This window comes from Oryctolagus cuniculus, chromosome 7 (assembly GCF_051225735.1).
Source record: "Oryctolagus cuniculus isolate XC-2025 breed Fujian yellow rabbit chromosome 7, ASM5122573v1, whole genome shotgun sequence".
NCBI lineage: Eukaryota > Metazoa > Chordata > Mammalia > Lagomorpha > Leporidae > Oryctolagus > Oryctolagus cuniculus.
The window spans coordinates 132,620,191-132,634,999 of record NC_142873.1 but is presented as its reverse complement, the minus strand read 5'-3'; the positions used below and the strand labels follow the sequence as shown (position 1 = coordinate 132,634,999).

Below are 14,809 nucleotides of genomic sequence, written 5' to 3'. Positions count from 1 at the left end.
CGACAGCATACCTTATGGAAAATCCTGATGGGAGCCATCTCTGCTCCATTTAGTGTCTTCAAAAGGAACATGGGCCAAGAGGAAGCATTCAATCGAAATCCTACAGCAAATATAATGGGCAAAAAATTAAAAATATGTTCAAAAGGTAACGGTGAAACCAAGTTCTCCCTTTGGAATTCAGCTACTCATGTAACAACCTCTGCTGTGACAGCCACAGAATCATGTTTAAGAGAAGAATGTTTAAGAGAAGAAATGCCTCATTAGACAGATGAGGAAAATGAGACATAGAAGGGGAATTATAACTTGTCCAACATAATGCTGAAAAGTTAAGTAGGAGTACAGGGTCTCCAAATCAAGTTCCCTGAATCCAAGACATTTTAGAGAATATTTGTCATAATGTCTAGAAACTTTCCTTTCTAAACACAAAAAGGATATGAGCTATGACTAACAAATACTTAGAAATGATCTAGACAGTGGAATGTGAAAGGGGTTTTTATCTCTTAAGAAATCAAACATGTAAACTGATAAATCCAAGATAATCATAGAAGTCAATAATTCTAGTTTATCTCAACCTAACACAATGTGCTCATATAGTAAACAGTCATTACTGCAGTTAGGCATTCCACTTAAGAGCTCCAAGTGTTTCTTTGAATTTGGCTTCAGATCTCCAACCTGGGATGACAAAATTTAATACTTCTTGATAGTCTCCTAACCTATACCAGTCTTATTTAATTACAAAGAGCACACAGGCTATACCAAAGCTGCAGAGTTGGAAATAACAACAGATTCTGATATTATTCAGCACAATACTGTGTGCTAGGTACCATGCCAATCACTTTTCATTGACTATCTAATTTAGTCATTAAGACAGCTGTAGCAGGTAGATACAATCTTCATTTTATATATAAGGAAACAGGCACAGAATTAAGTAAACTGCTTAAGATTTCAAATGACAAAGACAGGAATGACTCCAGGGCCTATAATCCTTTTTAAGGATTTATTTATTTATTTGAAAGTCAATTACACAGAGAGAAGGAAAGACAGAAGGAGGGAGGAAGAGGGAGGGAGGGAGGGAGGGAGGGAGAATCTTCCATCCACTGGTTCACTACACAGATGGTCAGAAGGCTAGGGCTGGGAGGGGCTAGGAGCCAGAGCCAGGAGCCAGGAGCCAGGAGTTTCTTCCAGGTCTCATGGGTGACAGGGGTCCAAATCCTTGGACCATCTTCCACTGCTTTCCCAGGTGCATTAGCAGGGAGCTGTATGGGAAGTGGAGCAGCCAGGATTCAAACTGGTGCCCATATGGGATGCCAAAGCTTTAGGTGTGGCTTTACTGGCATACAATGCCAGCCCCAGGAGCCTATACTTTTAACCACTATATCTAGGTAAAATGAAAAATGAAGAATTAGCTTTTAGATTAAATATTAATAACTATAATTCAATTCAAGGCAGAGGTAAGAAGAGAGAAAATGGAAATAAAAAGTTACCACACAATATGATTTAAACTTTTTTGTACCAACACTGGTGAGGCTAAGCTATCCTTCCGAAATTCAAAGGTTTCTTGGGACAGTTCACCCCTATCAACAATGGTGATAGTGAAGTGGATGCTCCTATCACTTAATAAAACTTTTATCATGGTGGCTGGCGCTATGGTACAGAGGGTTAGGTTGCTGCCTACAGTGCTAGCATCCCACATGGGCACCAGTTCAAGTCCTGGCTGCTCCACTTCCAATACAGCTCCCTGCTAATGGCCTGGAAAAGCAGTGGAGGATGTCCCAAGTGCTTGCGCCTCTGTACCCAGATAGGAGACCTTGAAGAAGCTCCTGGCTCCTGACTTTGGCCTGGCCCAGCCCTGGCCATTGAGGCTATTTAGGAGCGAACCAGTGGATGGAAGTTCTACCTACCTATAAATAAATAAAATAATTAAAAAAAACCCCTGCCATCACTTGCATTTTTTGCTTATTTAGCTTTTATTTTTCTAAAGATTTATTTATTTTTTGAAAGGCAGAGTTACAGAGAGGCAGCCGCAACAGCTGGAACTGGGCCAACCCAAAGCCAGGAGCTTCTTCTGGATCTCCCAAGCAGGTGAGGGGCCCAAGTACTTGGGCCATCTACCACTGCCTTCCCAGGCCATAGCAGAGAGCTGGATCGGAAGTGGAGCAGCCAGGATTCAAATTGGCACCCAGATGGGATGCCGGCACTGCAGGAGGCAGCTTTACCCGCTATGCCACAGCGCCGGCCCCACTTATTTAGCTTTTATTTTCTTTTTTGGAAAACAAGTCATCCTAACTCTGTGTGACTTGGTGGGGATGGGGTAACAAACAATGTCACTTAAGAGCATCAGATTCCCCTAGATCAGAGGGGTGTGTGTATGTGTATGTATCTTCCAAGTTGGGCAATTATTTTCTGACAGGACATAGATGTTGGAGGGGAGATTCTTTTGCCTCTTACTGTCTGGTTTCTACACAGAGGCCAGAATGCTAAGTTTAGGCTCTTTTAAAATTTTTATTTATTTGTGTATGGTGGGAGATCTCCCATCCAATGGTTCATTCCCCAAATGCCTTCATTAGCTAGGGTTAGGCCAAGCCGAAGCTGGGAGCCAGGAACTCTACCCAGATCTCTCATGTGGGTGGCAAGGACCCAAGTACTTGAGCCATCATATGTTGCTTCTCAGAGTGTGCATTAGCAGGAAGCTGGAATCTGGAGTGGAACCAGGACTTGAATCTAGAGACTCCAACATGGGGTGCAGGTGTCCCAAGAAGGAGCTTAATCACTAGGCTAAATGCCCACCTTGGGTTTATGTTTATGCTTAAAAAACAGAGACAAGTCAGATCACATCACTCATATGTTTACATTCACAACGCAAAATAAATCTAAACTCTTTATTCACATTTATAAGGCTTTCATGATCTCAAACTTATTTATTCATCATTAGTAATCTCATTATTTACTTTCCTGCCCCCTTTACTGTTTTTCTAAAAGATTATATTTATGGCTGGCGTCGCGGCTCACTTGGCTAATCCTCCTCCTGCAGCGCCGGCACCTCGGGTTCTAGTCCCGGTTGGGGCGCTGGATTCTGTCCCGGTTGCTCCTCTTCCAGTCCAGCTCTCTGCTGTGGCCTGGGAGGGCAGTGGAGGATGGCCCAAGTGCTTGGGCCCTGCACCCCATGGGAGACCAAGAGGAAGCACCTGGCTCCTGGCTTCGGATCGGCGCAGCGCTGGCCGTAGCGGCCATTTGGGGGGGGGGGCGGTGAACCAATGGAAAAGGAAGACCTTTCTCTCTGTCTCTCTAACTCTGCCTGTCAAAAAAACAAAAACAAACAAAAAGATTATATTTACTTATTTATTTGAAAGGCAAAACAACACAGAGGTCACACACACAGCACACATACACACAATCTTCCATTTGCCTGTTTACTCTCCAAAAGGCTGTAATAGCCAGGGCCAGGCCAGGCCAAAGCCACAAGCCAGGAAATCCATCTGGGTTTCCCACATCAGTGGCAGGAGCCCAAGAACTTGAGCCATCCTCTCCTGCCTTACCAGGAGCATTAACAGGAAACCAGATCATAGAATGGAGTAGCTGGGACTCCAACTAGCACACCAATATGGGATCATAGCAGCACAAAAGGCAGCTTAACTAGCTGCGCCATGATGCCAGCCCCTGGTCTTCCTGTTTCTTAAACACATCAAGATGTTTCTTTGTCTCAAACAACTTTCCCTCAAATTTTTACATATATTTCACTGCTTAAAATGTCATCTCATTAGAGAGGTACTCCTATATTATTAACCTAACATAGTCTCCTGAATCTATTCTGATCCCTCCTTATTCCTAGCCCTTATTTCTTTTAAAATTTCTTTTTAAAACTTTCTTGTGTATCTCTTTTCTAATGCAAATGATTCCATTTAATTTTCAAAAAACCATGTACTGCAGATGTATTAATGACCTTGGAGATGAGACAACTGGAAACTCAAAGGTCAAGGTAGGAGCCGGCACTGTGGTATAGCGGGTAAAGCCGCCACCTGCAGTGCCAGCATCCCATATGGGCATTGGTTTGAGTCCTGGCTGCTCCACTTCTGATCAAGCTCTCTGCTATGGCCTGGGAAGGCAGTAGAAGATGGCCCAAGTTCTTGGGCTCTTGCACTCACATGGGAGACCTGGAAGAAGCTCCTGATTGACACAGCTCCAGCTGTTGCTGCCAATTGGGGAGTGAACCAGCGGATAGAAGTCCTCTCTCCTCTCTCTGTGTAACTCTGACTTTCAAATAAATAAATTAATAAATATTTTTTTTTAAAAAAGGTCAAGGTAAAGCAACTTACCAATGGCCACCCAACTAAGGTAGTGAGAAGCTAATGTTTACTTATTTTTAATTATTTTAATTGTATATATTTGTGGGTTACAGTGTGATAATTTGATACATATATTCAATGTGGCTAAGCTAACATTACAAAATCAGAGCTCTTTTAATTTCAAACCCAGTGAACCTGCAAATGCTATTTATCTGGGATTCTTCCTAACAAAGTAGTTCTAAAGAGCTTTCAGCTGCTCCCAAGACTGTGGGACCACTGAATAAACTATAGGGTCCCACTGCTTGAACTATAGACCTGATGAAGCTCTTGGATTTAAACACAGAGTAGCAAGCATACAATCTCTGGAGGCAGGCAAGAGAACGGCATTCAGATCAAGAACCACCAGCTGGGGGCGGTGATGTGGCATTAAGCGCGCCAGATCATGTCCCAGCTGCCCCACTTTCAATCCAGCTCTCTGCTAATGTACCTTAGATGGCAGTGGATAATGGCTCAAGTGCTTGTGTCCCTGCCACCCACAAGGGAGACCTGGATGGTGCTCCTGGCTCCTGGCTCTGGCCTGGCTGGACCAGACCATTGCAGTCATTTGTGAAATTAACTACTGGATGAGATCTCTCTTTCCTTGTCTCGGTGTAACTCTTTGAAAATAAACTATCTTAGGAAAAAAAAAAAGGATCATCTAAGGTCCACATGCTTTGTCTTATGTAACATAGTGACTCCAAGCTTTGTGGAATTACTGTGTGGCAATCAAGATGAATCCAGATGCTCTGAACTCATTTTCTTCTCCAAGAAGAGCTTTACATATACACATACTGAAAAATGAAAATGATTCACTGTACAACCTTGGACAACTCATTTTCCTTTCTCAAAACAGTACTTGTCAGATAAAGTGTTTCCAAATCAGTTTGGTGGAATATATAAATATCAACCCAAGAGTGAGAGAAATGAGAGGAAGAGAGGTGCTGAAGAAACTGTATTCCCTAAGGAAGAGAACGACCCAGTCTAACAGTATTTGGGAAGGACTGTTAGGATTACTCTTAGTGTTGACAAGACTTTACCTCACCTCCCTGCTACACACTCAAACACAGGTGAATTCAGATCTATTTAATTGAGAGTAGGAGTTATGATACCTGAGAGAACAAAGGTATAGATGTGGATATGTACAGACAGGTCTGGCATTGCCCAATGACAATGATCTTGCAAAGAAGAGGAGTTCAGTGATTATCTGAAACATAACCTTTGTAAAATAAGCATTTGAGCAACCAAAGTCAAAGTCACTTCCAAAATTTTGTTTCCCCATGAATTTCTACCCAGTTCAAAAGATAAAATACCTATTTTTTTAAAACCCATTTTCCATTGACCCTGGAGGCTGGCTAGCAACTGAAAAGATTATCCATGACTGTAGCACACAAAGGGTGCCTTTCAATCCAACATACTGCATATCTACTGGAGCCTGTGCCAGTGACCAGTTTCACGGAGCAGGCAGTTTATACTGGAATCCTGACACACTTGACTAGGAGCCACTCTAGAGACTAGGTTCTGCTGGGACTCTCAAACACAGACACTGGAATCCCCTGGAGAACTTTAAAGAATACACCAGTTCCACTCCCAGCAATTCTGATTTAACTGATTAGAAATAAGATTTAGGTACTGAAACTTTATTTAGAAAGGCATTACTTAAAAAAAAAAACACATTAATTTGAGAGGTAGACCAACAGACAGAGATAGAGAGTTCCCATCTGTTGGCTTACTCCTCAAATGCCAGCAATACCTGAGCAAGGCCAAAGCTGGGAACTCTAATGATAGGGTGGCAGGGATCCACCTACTTGATAAGAAATACTGGTGTCCCAACAGGTAGCTTAATTGCTAAAGCCAAAGGCTTACCTCATAGGCACTGAGTGGTTTTTAAGATTTATTTATGGGGGGGCCGGCGCCATGGCTCACTTGGTTAATCCTCCGCCTGCAGCGCCAGCATCCCATATGGGCTGGGTTCTAGTCCCGGTTGCTCCTCTTCCAGTCCAGCTCTCTGCTGTGGCCTGGAGGGGCAGTGGAGGATGACCCAAGTGCTTGGGCCTCTGCACCAGCATGGGAGACCAGGAAGAAGCACCTGGCTCCTGGCTTTGGATCGGCACAGCGCCAGCTGTGGTGGCCATTTGGGGGGTGAACCAACAGAAGGAAGACCTTTCTCTCTGTCCTCCTTCTCTCTGTCTAAAACTCTACCTGTCAAATAAAAAAAGAGATTTATTTATTTATTTGAAAGTCAGAGTTACACAGAGAGAGAATGAGAGGCAGAGAGAAATAGAAAGAGGTCTTCTATCCGCTGGTTCATTTCCCAATTGGCCACAATGGCCAGAGCTGCGCTGTTTGGAAGCCAGGAGCAAGGAGCTTCATCCTGGTCTTCCACATGGGTGCAGGGACTCAAGGATCTGGGCCATCTCCCACTGCTCTCCCAGGCCATAGCAGAGAGCTGGATCAGAAGTGGAGCAGCCAGGACTCAAACTGGAGTCCATATGCGATGCCAACACTGCAGGCAGCGGCTTTACCGGCTATGCCACAGCGCCAGCCCAGGCACTGAGTTTTTAAAATTTTTATTTATTTGAAAGGCAGAGAGACAGAAAGAGAGAGAGAGGGAGAGAGAGAGATATCTTCCATCCAGTAGAGTTCACTCAACTGCCTACAACTGCCAAAACTGGGCCATGCTGAAGACTGGAGCTGAAAACTCAATTTGGGTCTCCCACGTAGGTAGCAGGCACCCAACTACTTGAGCCATCACCTGCAGCCTCCTAGGGTGCACATTGGCAGGAATCTGGAATTTGGAGTGGAGCTGGGACTTGAGTCCAGGTATTCAAATAGAGAATCTGGCTGTCCCAGGCAATATCTTAATCCTATGCAAATTGCCTGCCTTTGTGTAGAAATTGCTACATAACAGGTAGCCAAGTTTGAGAATTATTGCTCCAGAAGCCCTGTTTAGAAGAAAATGTGTACAATTTTTAGTAGCAGAATTGGTCAGCAGAAAAGAAACATTGAACCTTACTATCTTTTTTTCCTTGGAGGAGGACTCCACAAAGGGAGTAATCTCTCTTAGAACGAACACACACACACACACACACACACACCCCACAGGAGTTTAACAGAGAAGAATGTTCTTCTACAGCAATGCTTCTCAAATATGAGCAACTGTACCAGAGTCTGTAGTGAGCCATTTTGCCATGCAGAACTGCAAGGCTATTATGTAGAGATGCTGACTCAGCAACTCTGGGCAAAGTCCAAGGAGGCCTGGAGAACATGCACACACATACAATTATGTAAAAGTTTTATTTTAAAAATTTTATTTTGAAAAACTGTAGACCTAGAGAGAAGTATCAAAAACAACACATGTAATGAGTAACTACGCACCCTTCACCCAGATTCAAAATTAACATTTTGCCACACTTGCTTGCAATTTATTTACAATTACTTGGCCCCAGACCATGTGAAACCTGGAGACTTCATGGCACTTCAACCCTGAATTCATCAGTATATTTGCCCTTAGAAAGATCTTCTTGTAAAAACTGTAATGTTGTCACACTCAAGAAATTGTTTATTTTCATTCGTCCTCAACATGTTTTTCATAGCTATTTAATTTCTAACTACAAGATTCAATTGAGAACCACATATTGCATTTGGTTTTCATGTTTCTTTAATTTCCTTTACAATACCCCTGTTTTCTTTTTTCGATTTTCAGGGTATTGACATTTTTGAAGAGTCAGGCTAATTGCTTTATAGAATGTCCCATGATTTGGATGTTTTCTGGTTCCTTTACTATTATATTCATGCTAAAGAATTTTGACAATATTCCGTACTTTTCATTCTACTACTTCCTGAAGCACAAAATGTCAATTTACCTAATTATTATACTAAATTTGATTATTTATTAAAAGGTGACTGATAAATTTCTTCATTGTAATCCTCCTTATAATTAATATAAGGAATGCTGGTGCTGTGGTATAGTAGGTTAAGCCTCCGCCTGAGGCACCAGCATCCCATATGGGTGTCAGGTTTGAGCCCTGGCTGCTCTACTTTTGATCCAGCTCCCTGCTGGTGGCCTGGAAAAGCAGAAGATGGCTCAAATGTATGGGTCCCTGCACTCACGTTGGAGACCAGAGGAAGCTCCTGGCTCTTGGCTTCGGATCAGCCCAGCTGATGGCTATTGTGGCCATTTGGAGAGTGAACCAGTGGATGGAAGATCTCTGTTTCTCCCTTTCTGTAACCCTGCATCTCAAATAAATAAACCTTTAAAAATATGTAATTAATAGAAACTTTGAGACTGTATGAGTATCCTATTCCCAGATATGCTTTTTTATCCAGTGTTTTTAGCATTCGTTAACCTTGTATCAATAGTGATCTTTCTTTCTATAATTACTAGCTAGCATTCTATAAAGGAGACTTCTCTAACTTCAAGTTTTGTCAGTTTTTATGACATGGACCCAGAGATGTTATTACCATCACTCTTTTATTTATTTTTTATTTTTTTGGACAGGCAGAGTGGAGAGTGAGAGAGACACAGAGAGAAAGGTCTTCCTTTGTCCGTTGGTTCACCCCCTAGTGGCCACTGCGGCCGGTGCACCGTGCTGATCCAAAGCCAGGAGCCAGGTGCTTCTCCTGGTTTCCCATGTGGGTGCAGGACCCAAGGACTTGGGCCATCCTCCACTGCACTCCCGGGCCACAGCAGAGAGCTGTGTTTTATTTTTATTATTTGTGATTCTATTTCCCAGATTTGCTTGTCAGAAAGCCATTTTCACACTGCTCCTGTGTCCTTTTGATGTTTTTATCATTTTTTGAGACAGACTTGTTTCCTAGAATAAGATATTCCAAATTCAACTTACAGCATTCCCTTCTTTTTGAACTTGGAATCGGTTATTTCTCCAAGGAACCATAATTCCTTTTGGTAAAAAATGAGATTCAAAAATCGAAAAAAGGGTGTGATTATCTCTAGGTCTTTTCTATGGACTGAGCTTAGAAAACATACACATATTTACATATACAAGACATACTATAAATGTTACATGTATATGACATATATGTATTTACATTAAAGTCCAGAGTTTACATATACTCTCCAGTTCAAATTCAATATTGCAGAGTTCTTCCTCATCTTCCCCCATTTGATATTTGTATCTTATTTACTAATTTGTTCTATTTTGAATTCTTACAAAAGTTTGAATATTTACAAATCATGAGCATTATTAAAAGTCAGAATTCCTTTATAGTTCTACTTTTTCTTTAGAATATGTCCTATTATGTGCCTTTTGTAAGGTTCTATATCCAAAAAACTACTTGAATTAATATTTTTTTTTCAGAGTGGTTATGATATTCATTTGATACAGAGCTCCATTTGTTTCTAATCAATTTTAGGGTAGTATATTATATGTATTCTTTTACCTTTTTTCACATTAAAATAATATGTTAGAAATCACTCCACATCTGTTTAAAGAGATCCTCCTCATTCTATTTTATGGCTGAATGGTACTTGATTGTGTGAAAGCACTATATCACAGTTTCTTGACAGTGTTGCAAAGAATAATCACGTACTTGATGCTGTTTTTTTTTTAATGTTTACTTATTTTCATCTACTTGAAATACAGACTGATAAAAAAACAGAGAGGGATGGGGAAGGGAGAGGAAGAAAGGGAGATCTTTCACCTGCTGGTTCATCCCTCAAATGAATACACAATGAATACATTAAAGTAGCTAGGCTCTTAGGAAATACATTATGGGGTACTGAGAAGGGATAGAAGAGAGACATCAGATAACTTTTTTTTTTTTTTTTTTGTGCACAGGCAGAGTTAGACAGTGAGAGAGAGAGACACAGAGATAGGTCTTCCTTCCATTGGTTCACCCCCCAAATGCCTGCTACGGCCAGCCCGCTATGGCCAGTACGCTGCGCTGCACTGTTCCAAAGCCAGGAGCCAGGTGTTTCCTCCTGGTTTCCCATGCAGGTGCAGGGCCCAAGCACTTGGGCTATCCTCCACTGCCTTCCCGGGCCACAGCAGAGAGCTGGATTAGAAGAGGAGCAACAGGGACAGAATCTGGTGCCCCGACCAGGACTAGAACCCGGAGTACCGGCGCCGCAGGCGGAGGATTAGCTTAGTGAGTCGCGGTGCCGGCCTACATCAGATAACTTCTAAAGAAACTTGGGAGTGAAGGAAAAGACAGAGATGGAACAGAAGTTGAGGAGTGAAGTGGGGTGGGAAGCTTTGTGCCTGCCTGTATTTGGATGGGAGGAGGCAGGTAAAGAACAGACAAGAGTGTAGCACATGGAGGTAACAGTGGATTGAAGCCTCAAGGAAGGGAAAGAAGTGGACCCAGAGAACAAGAGGAACAGCAAAGGCAGGATGGCTTTTTCCTGGGAAAAGGGTTGCAGGAATGGGAAATCAGCTACAGACTGAGCAGATTATGATATTCCTTTTATTATATATCAAATTTTCACACACAGTGAGATATATCTATGGATTTGCTATTATTTTCCACTGCTCAGCTTGTCTATTGATATGTCAGTTCCATTTCATTTTAATCAGACATTTCACCATATATTTGAATAACTGATAGGACTAGTCTTTACATATTGCTATTTGTTTTTTTGGTTCTCTTGCTATGTATGTACTGTTATATTTAACCTAAGAATGTTCTTCATTCTTTTGCAGAGATGCATTTTTCCATCTTGGTATTGCACACTGTATTATTGTAGTACATAAAATTTACCATTACAACTCCTTTTATGTATGGTACTAAGCATATTCACATTGTACTGTAACCAACACCACTAGGCATCTCCAGAACTTTCTCATTTTCCCCAAATGAAACTCTGTAACCATTAAAAAATGACATCCTCGTTCCTCCTCTTCCCAATTCCTGATAATTACCATTATACTTTCTGTCTGTAGGATTTTTGACTTTTCTAGCTTTTTCATTTAAGTTTATAGTTACCTGTCCTTTTGTGAGTGGCGCCAAGACTCACCCATGTTGTAGCATGTATCAGACTTTATTTCCTTTTTAAGGCTGAATTTTTCCACTGCATATATATATATTTATTTTTTATTTTATTTATTTATTTTGAACAGGCAGAGTTAGATAGTGAGAGTGAGAGAGAGACAGAGAGAGAGAGACACAGAGAAAGGTCTTCCTTTTCCATTGGTTCACCCCCCCCAAATGGCCGCTACGGCCAGCGCTGCGCTGATCTGAAGCCAGGAACCAGGTGCTTCCTCCTGGTCTCCTATGCGGGTGCAGGGCCCAAGGACCTGGGCCATCTTCCACTGCACTCTCAGACCACAGCAGAGAGCAAGACTGGATATTTAAAATTTTATCCATTATTCTATCAGTGGACACTTGAGCAGCTTCCAACTTTGACTACTGTAAATTAAACACGAGTATAAAAATATCTGATTGAGTACTTGCTTTCAGTTCTTCTGAGCATGTACCCAGAAAATGGAATGCTAGATAATATATCACTCTTTAATTTTTTAAGGGTCATGCTGTTTCCCATGAAGTTTGCACCATTTCACATTTCCACCTGTAATATGTAAGGATTTAATTTCTCCATATCCTCACCAACACCTTTCTTTTAAAAAAAAATCAATTAACAAATTTTTGATTTATTTGAAAGGCAGAGAAAGACACATAGATCTTTCATCCACTGGTTCACTCCCCAAATGCCTACAACAGCCAGGATTGGGTTGGCCTGAAAATAGGAGCTGGAACTCAATCTGGGTCTCCCATGTCAGTGGTAGGGACCCAACCATCTGAGCCCACCATTGGCTGCCTTCCTGGGTACTCATTAGCAGGAAGCTGGAATTGGAAGCAGAGCTAGGACCCAAACCAAGTACTCTGATATGTGACACAGGTATTTCAAGTTGTGTCTTAACTGCTGTATCAAATACTCACCTATATACATATACATGCATACATATATGTATAATATTACAATAATGACTCCAGTGAGTATGAAGTGGTTTCTTGTGGTCTTTTTTTTTTTTTTTTTTTGACAGGCAGAGTGGACAGTGAGAGAGAGGGAGAGACAGAGAGAAAGGTCTTCCTTTGCCGTTGGTTCACCCTCCAATGGCCACTGCGGCCAGTGCGCTGCGGCCGGCGCACCACGCTGATCCGATGGCAGGAGCCAGGTACTTATCCTGGTCTCCCATGGGGTGCAGGTCCCAAGCACTTGGGCCATCCTCCACTGCACTCCCTGGCCACAACAGAGAGCTGGCCTGGAAGAGGGGCAACCGGGACAGAATCTGGCGCCCTGACCGGGACTAGAACCCAGCGTGCCGGCGCCACAAGGTGGAGGATTAGCCTAGTGAGCCGCGGCACCGGCTCTTGTGGTCTTGATTTGCATTTTCCAATGATCAGTGATGCTGAACACCTTTTCATATGCTATGGGCCAAAAGACGGCCCAAGTGGTTGGGCCCCTGCACGTATGTAGGAGACCTGGAGGAAGCTCCTGGCTCCTGGCTTTAGCCTTGTTCAGTGCTGGCTGTTGCAGCCATTGGGGAGTGAACCAGTGGATGAAAGATCTCTCCATCTCTCACTGTAACTCTTTCAAATAATAAAGTCTTTAAAAAAAGAGTCTATCCAAGTCCTTTATTTTTTTAAATTGAATTGTTTCATTATTATTGAGTTGTAGATGTTTCTAAAAATGTATTTTGAATACTAACCACTTAACAGTATGATTTGCAAACATCTTCCATATGCAAATTAAATGTTATGAAGTTTTTGTTGTATATTTTACTCTAAAAATTTTATGGTTTTAGTTAATTTATTTAGGTCTTTGATACATTTTGAGTTAATAATCGCATATGGTATATACAATAATTTTTTAAAGATTTTATTTATTTATTTGAGAAGTAGAGTTACAGAGAGGGAGAGACACAGAGAGAGAGGCCTTCCATCTGCTGGCTCACTCCCAATAGCTGGAACGGCTGGAGCTGTGCCGATCCAAAGCCAGGAACCAGGTGCCTCTTCCTGGTCTCCCGTGTGGGTGCAGGGCCCAAGGACTTGGACCATCTTCTACTGTTTTCCCAGGCCACAGCAGAAAGCTGGATCGGAAGAGGAGCAGCTGGGACTAGAACTGGTGCCCACATGGGATGCTGGCGCCGCAGGCAGAGGATTAACCTACTGCCACGGCGTCGACCCTTACAATAATTTTGAATGTGGACATCTGGTATTCCCAAAACTACTGAATCGGGTATGCAAGTATTTTTTAAAATACCTTTATTGAGACATATATAACATACCATAAAATTTTCTCTTTGAAGTATAATAACAGACTTATGCAAACATCACACTATCTAATTCTAAAATATTTCCATCATTCCTCCAATAAGAAGTCCCATATGTAGGGCAGGCATTTGGTGCAGAAGAAGCCCCTCAGGACAGCTGAATCCCATATTGCAGTGCCTGGGTTTGATTCACAGCTCTGCTTCTAATTCCAGCTTCCTACTGATGCACATTCAGGGAGGCAGCAGGTGATGGCTCAAACACTCGAGTCCCTGCCACCCATATTGCAGATTCAGATTCAGTTCCTGTTTCCTAGCTTTGGGTCGCAGGCATTTGGGGAATGGATCTCCTTGCAGATAAAAGCTCTCTTTCTGTTTTTCAAGTAAAAAATTTTTAAAAACCTAAAAAACAAAAATAAAAAGAAATCCCATCTCTATTAGCAGCCATTCCCCATCTCAACTTTAGCACACTTTCATATAAATAATCTGCTTTCTATCTATGGATATGCCTATTTTCTCCCACTGTGTGACTAACTTCACTTTCTTGACAATGTCTTTAGAAACACAAAAGCTTTCAACAAGGTCAGTTATATCTATTTTTCCTTTTGTAGTTTGTGCTTTTGATGCCATATCTAAGAAACCATTACCTAATCTAAGTTCATGACAACTGACTCATGTTTTCTTCTATGAATCACTCTAAGTTATTTTTTGTATATGGTGTGCAGGTAGCAGTCAACTTAATTCTTTTGCATGTGGATATACAGGTGTTTACACTCATCTTCTCTAATGGTCTCCTGCATTGCATGGCAGTCAGCAGTATCCAGAGACCTGGAGGAGTAGCACCCCACATCACTATCTTGAGTAATTACAAGCAGAGTTCATCTAGATACCTCTCAACAAACAGCTTTCCCCACCCCAAGAGAGGAAAATTTTTTTAACCAACTTTCACCAACATGGCACTACAGTGACTTTATCAGCCAGTGAGACATGGCTGCATCCTCTCTAACAAGGTCTATACCTCAGCCCTGAAGATGAGGGAAATGAGGTTCTTCTTTGGACTCTATATCTTCTTAGTCCCAGGGTAGTGGCTTTTTATGTCTGCTATTCCTCTAGAGTTCTCTTTTCTTTTTACTAGACAATCTGTCATCACTCCAATCCTTTGTTATAGTTAACAATTATATCATATTTTCTGTGTTGAAATTACTGTGTTCTTTCTTTTCATTGGACATGAACATATCCTTGTCCCTACCTTGCTTT

General features: G+C 41.9%; 1 protein-coding gene across 41 annotated transcripts in view; it reads right to left on the bottom strand.

Annotated features, from left to right (window-relative positions):
- Nucleotides 1–14,809, bottom strand: part of SCMH1 (Scm polycomb group protein homolog 1) — a 232,624-nt gene that overhangs the window by 92,999 nt on the left and 124,816 nt on the right. For all 41 annotated transcript variants that reach the window (XM_089300878.1, XM_089300882.1, XM_089300871.1 and 38 more), the window contains one exon: nt 12–100. In XM_089300878.1, the coding sequence (XP_089157004.1) occupies nt 12–100 (89 nt within the window). The remainder of the gene's footprint in view (nt 1–11; nt 101–14,809) is intronic.